General features: G+C 37.2%; 2 protein-coding genes across 2 annotated transcripts in view; one reads left to right on the top strand and one right to left on the bottom strand.

Annotated features, from left to right (window-relative positions):
- The first annotated feature begins 3603 nt into the window (after positions 1 to 3603).
- Positions 3604 to 8013, top strand: LOC107661800 (vesicle transport protein SEC20-like). Its single transcript, XM_016451566.1, has 6 exons — positions 3604 to 3690; positions 3875 to 3967; positions 4367 to 4458; positions 4540 to 4641; positions 5489 to 5607; positions 7320 to 8013. The coding sequence occupies exons 1-6, from the start codon at positions 3610 to 3612 to the stop codon at positions 7514 to 7516; spliced, it is 684 nt and encodes a 227-aa protein (XP_016307052.1). The 5' UTR covers positions 3604 to 3609; the 3' UTR covers positions 7517 to 8013.
- Positions 8014 to 11907: 3894 nt separating this feature from the next.
- stc2b (stanniocalcin 2b) overlaps positions 11908 to 13195 on the bottom strand; it is a 9075-nt gene continuing 7787 nt past the window's right edge. Inside the window, exon 5 of the mRNA XM_016451476.1 lies at positions 11908 to 12777. Coding sequence (XP_016306962.1) covers positions 12414 to 12777 — 364 coding nt within the window. The 3' untranslated portion in view covers positions 11908 to 12413. The remainder of the gene's footprint in view (positions 12778 to 13195) is intronic.

The following is a 13195-nucleotide window of genomic DNA, read 5'->3' as shown; positions in this document are numbered from 1 at the left end:
AAGAAGCTTCTTGGTTGGAATTGTCTCTGCCTTTGTTTTGACCTTGGTAGAAGCAGGTTAATCCATTTGTACATGATACATTGTAACTTTTAAACGCTCGACGTACGCCGTGATGGATTCCTCCGAAGCCCTCCGAGTGGAAGAAGTTTGCAAAGACAATGTAAAACCTCGTCAACATTGTGTCCCCTCACCAATGCTCAAGATTATTGTGCCTCCCGATTCTTCTGGTTCTACTGTTCCTCAGATCGCCGGCTATGACCTGGAGCAGAGTCACTCACCAACGAACTGAAATGGCCTTCAGCAGTTGTTCTCCAACGAACAGAATCAAGGTTTTCCACGAACACAAACATGACACAGAGGTGCGCATTGCTCGGCCTAGATCGTCCTGAGATGGAATTCGGTCGGGAAGTCTCGGTGGACTGGCGAAGCGCTGACGGAAATCCCCGTTCGCCCCGGTCGGGACGCTTTCCTTGCACTCAGTCACTCCCTCAGAGAAAAGTTGAGTCTTCTTTTGGTGGTTTCTGCTGCATGGCTCCCTTCACAGCAATGGGGGGGAAGAAGCTCTTCGTTTTATTGGGTTCAAAAAAACTTGGACATTGGGTAGGAGTCCTGTCTCACCACCCATGGTGCTGAATTTGAAAATACGTACTTGAACACCCTCAGAGCTGTGATTTGGCACGCGCTGTCAGGTCCGTGAACTCTTCTCCTTCCCCGATCTTACGCTAGAAACCGTTCCGGAATAATGTTGCTCTTACGACATCTGCTCAAGCCACTGCAACACCTGTGCCAAGACCTGACCCCACACTCTTCTCCTTCCCCGATCTTACGCTAGAAACCGTTCCGGAATAACGTTGCTCTTACGACATCTGCTCAAGCCACTGCAACACCTGTGCCAAGACCTGACCCCACACCGGGCGCTCATGTTGGACTTGGACCGAACCAGTGGTCGGGCGGGAAAAGGGCCGTGCTAATGTAGCGGTGATAGCTTATTTTGATTGTCTGTTTGCTTGTTTGTTTAATTATTTTGCTGTTGAGGAAGACATGGAGAAGCTAGTAGGGTCACTTGGACTGTTGGGCCCAGATCTCTTGCACTGAAGTGCACCAGACTCCCTCGAATCACTACTCTGAAACCAACGATACCAAAAAGGTTGTCGAAGAACGCTCGCATACTTTTCTACACTGCAGTGATTTACATTCCCTTCCGACCTTTTGCCAAATTTTCATCGAGCGACTAAATTGACCTTCAACATTAGAAGTGGGTTTGCGGAAATGTAACCAGGGCCACCAAATCCTTTTTGTTTCGATTTCTTTTAGTTTCTCTAGTTTTGAAAATCCATACAACATTCAATTTACAACGATTGACGTGAAGTGTCAATTGTTTAAAAAAAATAACAAAAAAAATAACTAAAAAAATGAAAAAAATACACAATATTTGTGCTTCTAATGTTGTATGGTATTCTACTTGATAATTTAGCATGGGCTCCTTAAGTAGCTAGTACTGTGTGTGTACTCCCCAAGTGTAAAATCTTTCTCCTTTTTTATTTTTATTTTGTATTTTTATTTTGTTGGTTCTAGTCACAGTAGGAAGGCTGTATTTCATTGCTAAGTGCTAACATGCTCTTTCCAATGTATTTAACCTATTGAATGTTGTAGTTTTTTTTTTTTTTTGTTTGTTCGCTGTTGTTTAATGGACCCTTGATGATGAATCATTTTACCATTCTGTGCATTTTGTTACTCTGTATCTTGTGTAATCGTTTCAACTTGTGTGTTCTTCAAAAGTAGAAAAGACCTTCGAGCTTTTTAGATGATATAGCGCTTCGAGGTTTAGCAGCAGAACACGCATTCCTACGTATCATGACTCCAGCTGCTTGTAAATGTTCCATTTATGATCCCTTTAGATATGATATTTGAAACCATGGATATGTTTGCATATACACGGCATGACTATCGTGCATGCTAACCTTGCTAAATTGATTTTCATGTGGCTTTTGCAACAGACATCGGGACAGAATAATGGTCTCGCTGTCTTTATTCAAACCAATGAGCACAAGCGGGGAAAAGAAACGTAGATACTTTGGTGTAAATCATCTCCATCGCACTCCAGCTTTCAGCTGAGAAGACCCACATTGCACTTGGTTTTAGAGAATTTCCAATGTTATTTTTGAAATGATGCCTGCAAAATCAGGTGCCTTATTCAGACATGAAAACCCAAACTTGATCTATTGACATTTTCTACAGAAACGAGATTTTGCCCATTATGCCAAGAATTAAATCACAAGTTTCCTCTTATTCTTTTTTTTGTTTGGTTTTCTGCTGTGTCCAGCAGTAAGCTTGCTTCAGATGAGAACTGTTGCTGCTTTGCCCTCATACAGTTTTCATTGAAAGATGAATGTAGTCTTCCTTCAGTGGAGTTCAATATGATTAAACGTAAAGACTGTGTCCCATATGTTTTGGTTGAGAGACTATCCAAAGAGCAATATCTTGACAGTTGTTCTATTTATGTTTCAGTGTTGTGCTGGGTTTTGACATACAGTGGACATTTTCTTTCACTTTTATTTCTTTCTGTTTTTTTTTCCCTTCGGCACAACTAGTTGGAGAACAGCTTGGTTTATCGAGCCTTGCTAGTGTACAGATGTGAAGTAGGCTTAAAAGCAGTTGTGATTGATCTTCAAAATGTGTCTGTTTTGTGTTATTGTGCCTCTTATTATTTGATTTCAGTTTTTTTGTATTATCCTTAATTATGTCACTGCATTGTATCAGCCCGGAGTTGGTACCTCAATTCTGCTTGTAACCATGATAGTCTAATTCTATTATTGATTTTACTATCAAAATAAACATTAGAAACTGCAGCTCTTCATCTGTTGTGCATTTTTACTAGATTACCTTAATAAATGTAAGAAGCATTTTCACTAGACTATTGAACCCCAGTATACTTCTTAACTCAGAGTCACATACATTTAAATTGTGCAGGCTCGCATGCTTCACAAATGACATGATTGGGCTCAGTGACCCAGCTACCTCATTCTGTTCTTCCTTTCTTCTCTTCCTCCAGTTCTTTCTCTCTTCCTCACTCAGTTCTTGGATGCCTAGTGTTTCTGGCAACAGTAATGCATTTCTAAGTCAAAATGAAACCACAAACTTTCCACTATTATACTGTCAATAGTTGTGAGGTAATGTTCTCCTTCATGTTATAGTATCCATCCATCCATCCATCCATCCTTTAGGCTATTTATTTTTTTAATTTGGATAATATCGATTATAATAATGGTATAATGATACGGTATGATGATGACCTTTTGTGGGTATTTATTTGTAAATTTATAATAAATGTAAGAATTACTTTTATATTGTTATCAATATTTCATGGTGAACATTTACTGTTCTGAAGCGACTCTTTGTTAAATAGAACGTTATGGGAACTTTTGCAGAATTAAAAAGGTATTTTCTGTCACTTTTGATTAACTTAATCAATCATATACGCATTCTTAGTTGTAAAGAAGTATTATGCGCTCAGTTTTGCTCTCAGAACACTTTTGCAGGGCGCATCGAAAAGGCGTTCTGAAAATGCGCTGAAGTTTGGACCTTCTGACGTATCGTATAACAACAAACATGGCGTCCTCTGATGTACTGGTCAGAATATGTGGCCAAGAGATTATCAAATATGATCTGGAAATCAAAGCTTTTATTCAGGTAGACTTCATTCTTTATATTAATGTATCTGCTATGGTCTTACTGTCAGGTTTGTCTGACAAGCTAACTAATGTTAACGTTATAGTAATTCAAAGATGTGGCTATAATCGTCGTGTCTGTGTCAGTCAGCATGAAGTGGAAACAATACATTCTTGTTTTAATAAGTCTTTTCTTTTTGTGTCAGGACATAAGAGAGTGCTGCGGGCCACAGGCAGTGCTTTTAGATCTGAACTCTACAGTGAAGGAAAAGTTCAATCAGTTAAGACAGAGGATTCAGGTACTTTCGTCAGTTCATATGACAATATAGATAAAAAAATATTCATGTTTCCGTCAAAACTGCGGAACATAAAACTGTAAAGATATAATAATAATATGGAATCAAATTCAACATCAATTTCTTCGTACTCTTTGACCATATGAATAACAACATCTGCACCAAACTGCATATTTTGCTCTACTTGGACTTGAAAAATTGAGGTGTTTTTTTCCCTCCTCAGGTGTGAGTTTCATATTCTCTTATATCACACTATATGAACCATAAAAAACTGATGTATCGATTGCGATATAAAACACATGTACTATTTTTTTTTTGTTTCAAGGTTCAATAAATTGTTCCATTAAAAAGGCTTTACAGGGTTAACATTGCGGATAATAGCGAATCCAAACTTTTTGATAGGACATGGAACAGATGGCAAAAGAACAAGACCGAGAGACTGATAAACAAGCTATCTTGAGTGAAACGGAAGGCCATCGGAAGCAGATGTTAAGGTTAGAAAACCATTTTTATTGTCTAGTCTTCTTTCTGTTTGTGTGTTGAATTACAGTATTATCTCTACTCCTGTGTTTCAGTAACCAGATGGCGTGGAGGAAGGCAAATCTGGCCTGCAAGCTGGCCATTGACAACCTGGAGAAGGACGAACTGCTTCAAGGTGGTGATTCAGTTAGACAAAGGTAAATCATGCTGCTTTACAGCTGCTATTTCCAGCCAGTCACATTTAAATCATAGTGATTGACATTTCAACGTTTCAATGAGTTTTGAAAACAAAAAAAAGCTCCCACTTTATATTAAGTGGCCTTAAAATTAATCATTTGGTACAATGCACTTATTGCGTACATACATGTTTTTACATTGTACTTGTATTAAAAAAATACCTTACATCTGTAATTAATTTCTGTAATTACATTTATAATTACACTGTTGACCCATCCCTTACACCTTAACCCACCCTTAAACCTACCCAAACCACCAAACCTGTCCCTAACCTTACCCGTATCCCACCTCAATAGCAGCAAACGTGTTGTGCAATACAATATGAACACAATAAGTGCATTGTACAATAAGACACCTAATATAAAGTGGGACCACAAAGAAAGCAACAATTGCACATTTAAGTGACGTGACATGTGGCCAAGTATGGTGGCCCATACTAGGAATTAGTGCTCTGCATTTAACCCATCCAAAGTGCACACACACAGCAGTGAACACACACACACCGTGAACACACACCCGGAGCAGTGGGCAGCCATTTGCTGCGGCGCCCGGGGAGCAGTTGGGGGTTTGGTGCCTTGCTCAAGGGCACCTCAGTCGTGGTATTGAAGGTGGAAGAGAGCGCTGTACATTCACTCCCCCCACCTACAATCCCTGCCGGTACGAGACTCGAACCCACAACCTTTGGGTTACGAGTCCGACTCTCTAACCATTAGGCTTCCCCCTTTATGTGGTATTTAAATGGATAGTGTTTACTTCTCAACACTGTCCTAAGCCATATTTACTAAATGCATCTTGTTGTGGTTGTAGGAAGGCCACTAAAGAGAGTTTGGCGCAGACATCCAGTGACATCACAGAGAGTCTGATGAGCATCAGCCGGATGATGTCACAGCAGGTGCAGCAGAGCGAGGAGACCATCGGAACTCTGGGTAAAAAAGCCGATGCGCTTTGGGCCTGAGATCATAACCTTCATGATATAAGGACGTGAATCTATTAGTAGTTGGCTGACATACGAGTAGGAATATGTGACCCTGGAGCACAGTTTATTCAGCTTTCAGATGGTGTATAAATCTCAATTTCAAAAAATGGACCCTAATGACTGGTTTTGTGGTCCAGGGTCACATATGTAGGTGATTTATTGCTATCGCTAGGTTTTACGCCTAAAGAAATCTCATTAGTAAGAAAAAGGTTGGTTTATTCTGCATGTTGACGTCACGTGACCAGCCGTCTCGTGCGCCGAGTTACTAATAGAAATAAAAAGAACAATAATTAAACGGTTAGAAAGCATAAATAAATAAATGTATCTAAAAAAAAAACTAAAGCAAGCAAGCCAAACACACTGTTATATGCACTACTGTTCAAACGCTTGGGGTTGGTAAGATTTTATCACTTACACTCAACAAGGAACAGTGAAAACAGTAATATTGCCAAATAATGATTCCAATTTAAAATAAAATGAATGTAAAATAAGATATATTTGACTATATTTTAAAATGTATTGCTGTGAAGCAAATCAGAATTTTCAGCATCATTACTCAGGTCACATGATCCTTCAGAAATCATTCTAATATGCTGATTTGGTGCCTAAGAAACATTTCTTATTATTATCAACAACACATACATTATATGATCTATCTATCCTCCCATCCGTCAATCAATTCATCTATAAAATTTATGAGAATATCTGAATAAATACGCTTTCCATTGATGTATGGTTTGTTAGGATAGGACAATATTTGAAAATCTGGAATCTGAGGGTGCAAAAAAATCTAAATATTGAGAAAATTGCGTTTAAAGTTGTCCAAATTTAAAGTGAAAGTGACGTGACATGTGACCCATACTTGGAATTAGTGCTCTGCATTTAACCCATCCTAAGTGCACACACACAGCAGTGAACACACACCCGGAGCAGTGGGCAGCCATTTATGCTGCGGCACCCGGGGAGCAGTTGGGGGTTCGGTGCCTTGCTCAAGGGCACCTCAGTCGTGGTATTGAAGGTGAAAGAGAGCGCTGTACATTCACTCCCCCCACCTACAATCCCTGCCGGTACGAGACTCGAACCCACAACCTTTGGATTATGAGTCCGACTCTCTAACCATTAGGCCACGACTTCCAGAATTAAGTCCTTAGCAATGCGTATTGCTAATCAAAAATTAAGTTTTGATATATTTACAGTAGGAGATTTAACAAATATCTTCATGGAACACGATCTTTACTTAATATCCTAATGATTTTTGGCATAAAAGAAAAATCGATAATTTTGACCCATACAATGTATTGTTGGCTATTGCTACAAATATATGACTACAAATATGTGCTCCAGGGTCACATCTAATTTTTTTCATGAACTAATTTGGGGAAAAATTGCTAGTGAAAAACAGCTTGTGAAAGTATTTCAATGTTTGTTTTAAACCTGCAGATTAAGGGAAAAGAATCAGTGATGTTTTGAGATGCAAATCTGGTCTGGTTTGGATATAAATGATTCATTTTATATATTCAGGTTGAAGATGATAAAAAACAACCTTGGGAACATGAACATGGAACACGGCTTCTGAACAACATCTAACCTCATGGCTATGACATTTCTACTATCTGGTTATGAATATTGCAAGTTTATGTTCTCCGCTTGCTCTGTTTCCAGCTTCTTCCTCAAGGACTGTGCAAGAGACGAATGAAGAGTTTAAGGCCATGACGGGAACCATTCACTTGGGGCGAAAACTTATCCTGAAATATAATCGGCGTGAACTGACCGACAAACTGCTGATCTTTTTAGCTCTTGCTCTGTTTCTGGCTACAGTGCTCTACATCCTGAAAAAGAGACTCTTCCCCTTCATTTAGTGGAAGAGGGAACTGTGTCAACTTAACACTGCTTTCCAGAAATCGTTCTGTGAATGTTACAACCCAAATGAGACGGTAGTTCTTTCAAAACGAGGGGTTTCACCACCATAAAGATGATGACAAGCTTCGGGATTCTCTGGGGACAAAATAAGGGAGGATATTGAAGTGCTATTATAAAATCTCAATGATCAGGATCACTAAACAGAAATTCAGGAAGGAATAAATGCACTTTGCTGTCTTGTACATTTTACTACATTGGTCTCAATGATTGCATTTGCATATTCAGTAGTATATTTTATTTTAATCAGTGTAGTTGTTTGTACAATAATAAAATGTTTTGATCTCAGGTTAGTTCTGTAATATTCCAATAACCTGATGAACAATGTCTGCATAAAGTTTGATTAGTATGATTAATGGCATTTCTGCATATAACTGAAGGCTATGCTTAATTGACACTATTATGATTTTTTTTTTTAAACAAAGAAGTCTCTTATGCTCACCAAGGCTGCATTTATTTGCTCAAAAATACAGTAAAACAGTAATATTGTGAAATATCATTACAATTTGAAAGGACTCTTTTCTATGATTATCAGTGTTGAAAACAGCTTATGCAGTTTTTTTTGTGGAAAATATGTGTGTGTGTGTGTGTGTGTGTATTATTCAGCAAAGATGCATTAAATGAATAAAAAGTGACAATAGGCAATATACATCCTTTCTAAATTACCAAAAAACAAAAATTGAATGGTAGTGTATCATGGTTTCCACAAAAATATTAAGCAGCAAAAACAGTCTTTAACATTGATTGACTATTATTAATAACTGATCATCAATAATAATTGATCATAATTGAGCAGCAAATCAGCATATTAGAATGTGAAGACTGGAGTAATGGCTGCTGAGAATTCTGCTTTGCATCACAGGAATAAATTATATTTTCTAAAAAAAAAATAAAAAAATAAAAAAATAAAATAGCAATCAAGCAGCAAAAACAGTCTTCAACATTGATGATAATAAGAAATGTTTCTTGAGCAGCAAATCAGCATATTACAACATTTTCTGAAGGAGCATGTGACACTGGAGTAATGATGCTGAAAATTCACAGGAATAAATTACATTTTAAAATGTATTATAACAAAACTGTTTTAAATTTTAATGACTTTTCACGTATTACAGTCTACTGTATTTGTGATCAGATAAGTCCAACCTTAATTGGTGAGCATAAGAGACTTGGAATAATTCAAAATCATAATTTTCCTAAACTGTTGACCTTGCAGTTGACGCAGCTGGCTTATTTTATGTTGTTTACAGCATCAGCAGTCTCTCTAATTGATTTCTATTCTAGTCCTTCCAGTGAAGCCAGGGTTTCCTGAGTTGAAAACACCTGATTTAACTTGACTACATGAATTGTTTTTCAGAGTCTCTTTTAGGGCTGTTATGGTCTCGCATGTTCTTCAGTGGAATGAACCACTAGGGGGGTGTAGTATCTCTGTTTTACTGAAGTATGTGTCTGGTTGTGACTTAAGAAGTAGGTGACTTTATGAAGAACTGATCGGTTTTTGTCCCTTATTCACTTACAAAACCGTTTAAAAGTTTAGAATGATTTTTTAATGTTTTTGAAAGAAGTCTCACCAAGGCTGGATTTGTTTGATCAAAAATACAGTAAAAGCAGTAATATTGTGAACAATCAGCATATTAGAATGATTTCTGAAGGATCATGTGACACTGGAGACTGGAGTAATGATGCTGAAAATTCAGCTTTGCATCACAGGAAGAAATTATATTTTAATACTTTACTTTTTGATACATTACTTTTTTAATATAAGCAGCCATTGTGAGCATAACAAGAGACTTCTTTCAAAAACATTAAAACATTTTAATTATACAGTTCTAGTTCCAAAAATGATTAGATCTAGAAATGCAGTCACATGTATCGCTTTAGGCCCTGTATCTTGTAGTATATCAATTACACCAAGCTTTTCTTCTGTTGCAGTAGAGCTCTTTGCTCTTAAGTTTTGCTATGATACTGCAGTATGTCGAAATTATCCTGTGTTGCACAAAACAAACATCGTGGTCTTGCCGCACTTGTTTTCTGAGGGTAACTAACTAGGGTGCTATTTTGTTTTATTGCATTATAGTTTCTTTATAACCTTTCAGAAGCGGTGATGATTTATGCATGTTTTGAATCCACAAAAGGCCAAAAATCGGATACAAGGTTAATTTATTGTGGATTTTGTTATTTCTTTCAATGAATACATTTGATTACTTTGATACAGATCCCAGATAAAAAATGTAAATAGTTGATAAAATAACTAAAGTAAAATAAAATAAATAGTACAAGCATGTATATAAAATGACTTACCAGCACTCTATAGTGGCTGAAATGAACCTGACCTGAAAATCCACAAGATACACTTCATGCATAAATTTGAAGAAATTAATTTAAATAAAAAATAATAATAATAATGTAAAATATTTACAAGAAACACACTGAAACAGAGGGGAGTGAGTCTAGGCATTGGCCAGTTTGCCTTGTGAAAATATGGGACCCATTCTAACATGTTTTATGCAATATATTATACAGTATTTCAGTACAGGTGCATGTTACAGAGATGAGGTAGGTCCAAAATCAATGATCTGCATATTCCGTCATATTTTAAAATGTTTGTGTATGTAACTGCAGTCTATTAAGAAAGGCATTTTATCACGTATGAAAAATGTCTATTCTAAATTCGAAGCAAGAAAAATATGAAATCTTATATTACATATTAGATGTCACGTTGCAACACTGTGTGTACTGCATGAAGCACGTGGCATATAAGAGCTTATATCTGCTGCTGAGGCTTTACCTGTGCTCAAAAACAGTCCAAAGAGGTGGATCTCACCTAAACCTGTCAGTAACACGTCCAGATCCAGATTTCACCCCAAATCAAGAGAAACAGATTAGAAGAGAGTAGAAAACACTATATTATTAAAGGTATTTAAAGCATGGTATTTCATGTACTGACTTCATGTTAATGATTTACAGTATTATTTTAACTGAAATGCAGCCAAAAGATTTACCATTAAAAATCATTTTAAAAATTATTTTTCCCCCCCTTGAAATAATGCCACAATTCAAAACATTTAATGGTCCTCCTGAATATTGAAAAATAGAGTAAAAATAATAATAATATTGTGAAATATTATTCCATTTTAAAAGAGTTATTTACTATTTTAATATATTTTAGAATATATTTTATTTCTGTGATGGCAAAGCGGAATTACTCAAGTCTTCAGTGTCACAAGATCCTTCAGAAATGATTCTAATCTGCGGATTTTCTGCTCAAGAAATATTTCTTCTTATCATCGATGCTGACACACTACCATTCAAAAGTTAACAATTCAAAGGAAATCAATACATGCATTCAGCAAGAACAAACTAAAGAGATCAACAGTGACAGATTTCAACTGTTACAAAAATTCAAATTCTGTTTCAACTAAATGCTGTTCTATTCATCAAAGAATCCTGAAAAACGAAATATTATGATCATTGCAAATCATTCTTATTGTGCTTATTATTTTTGTCAAATCAAGAGAAACAGATCAGAAGAGAGTAGAAAACACTATATTAAAGGTATTTAAAGCATGGTATTTCATGTACTGACTTCATGTTAATGATTTACAGTATTATTTTAACTGAAATGCAGCCAAAAGATTTACCATTAAAAATCATTTTAAAAATTATTTTTCCCCCCCTTGAAATAATGCCACAATTCAAAACATTTAATGGTCCTCCTGAATATTGAAAAATAGAGTAAAAATAATAATAATATTGTGAAATATTATTCCATTTTAAAAGAGTTATTTACTATTTTAATATATTTTAGAATATATTTTATTTCTGTGATGGCAAAGCGGAATTACTCAAGTCTTCAGTGTCACAAGATCCTTCAGAAATGATTCTAATCTGCGGATTTTCTGCTCAAGAAATATTTCTTCTTATCATCGATGCTGACACACTACCATTCAAAAGTTAACAATTCAAAGGAAATCAATACATGCATTCAGCAAGAACAAACTAAAGAGATCAACAGTGACAGATTTCAACTGTTACAAAAATTCAAATTCTGTTTCAACTAAATGCTGTTCTATTCATCAAAGAATCCTGAAAAACGAAATATTATGATCATTGCAAATCATTCTTATTGTGCTTATTATTTTTGTGGAAACCATGGCACATTTTTTTGTATTCATTGATGACTTTCTGTAACAAAAACTATTTTTACAATCAGTACCTTACAGAATAAAAGTATTAATTTATAAAAAATAAAAAAAACTGACCTCATACTTTTAAACAGTAGTGTAATCCATTGTATAAATTATTTTTTGTTATTTTATTTGATTTCCTTTCTTTCTTTCGGGGTGAAATGTGACCCGGACATGTTTCCGTGATGTTCACCCAAATGGCCTTGCTTCAAAGCAGACTAATACTGAGCAGATGGAATGATGTCATCACAAAACACAAGGCTCAGTTTTTGTAATAATGCTATTCAGAACTGCAGCCTGACAGACTCCCTCAAAGCGTTCTGAAGAGTCTGCAGTCTGAGGAATGCACTAAGTCCACAATCTACAAATACATCTACAAAGGGTGAAACGCCACTGAAATATTGCAAATTTGTTGAGACTCCTCTCAAATATTGTACCAGTCCGTGTTCTCACAGAATGACCTACAAAACAAACACAATGACCGATGGCAGCTCTAAATGTAACGTCACACTGAAATACCCTGTCGTCGCTGGAGCTCTTATAGAAGCACTGGAGACCGCAGCTTATTTGTCCTTGAGCGAGGCAGGGAAGAAGAGCAGTGAACGAGCCTTTTAGGACGTGTGGGCTAAAGGCACTGAGAACCCGCTTCCCTTCACCTCCTTTTGGTGGCGTTCAGAGACCTCTTTAGCTCTTTTTCGGCATCAGAGTCGTTGTCTTGAGGACCTGACGACTGATTTTCATCTTCTGTGAGTGTCCAGACCGTTTCCCCGTCGGCCTCAGGGAGACGCGGGCTCACGGGGAGAGAGTTGCCGCTGGCTCCCGGGGGGGTGGTGATGTCTGGGACAGGGGCGAGGGTGGAAGCGGCCTGGTTCTCCACCTTTCCGAGGGCACAGAGACTCAGACTCCCGCACAGAGCTCCCCAGTTCTGCTCGCACTGAGTTCGTATTCGGTGGGCGATGGCGACGCGCACCTCCTCGCCGCATCCCAGCAGGATGTTTACTAACTCCACATGAGGCCTTTCGGTGAAGGAGAGGAGACGGTTAAGGTTAAGGCCCGTTCACATCAAGAACGATACACAATACAACTATAATCATAATGGCACAGAGGAACGATATAATTGGAATTCCTTTTAAAATTATAAGTAACTATAAACTCTGACATCTAATTAGAATCCATCCTGCGTTAAAGGGTCAGTTCACCCAAAAATGAAAATTAGCCCACGTTTTACTCACCCTCAAGGCATCCTAGGTGTATATGACTTTCTTCTTTCAGACGAATCCAGTCAGAGTTATATTAAAAATTGTCCTTGCTCTTCCAAGCTTTATAATGCCACTGGGCGGGTGTATAAAGTGCATCCATCCATAATAAAACGTGCCTCTTCCGCACTTCTGTGTTCGTCACTAATCACAGACACGTGCGCTGTGCCTACGTCCT

This window comes from Sinocyclocheilus anshuiensis, unplaced genomic scaffold, assembly GCF_001515605.1.
Source record: "Sinocyclocheilus anshuiensis isolate Anshui unplaced genomic scaffold, SAMN03320099.WGS_v1.1 scaffold207, whole genome shotgun sequence".
NCBI lineage: Eukaryota > Metazoa > Chordata > Actinopteri > Cypriniformes > Cyprinidae > Sinocyclocheilus > Sinocyclocheilus anshuiensis.
Note: the sequence above shows the minus strand (reverse complement) of the source record. Positions and strands in the feature narration are given on the sequence as shown.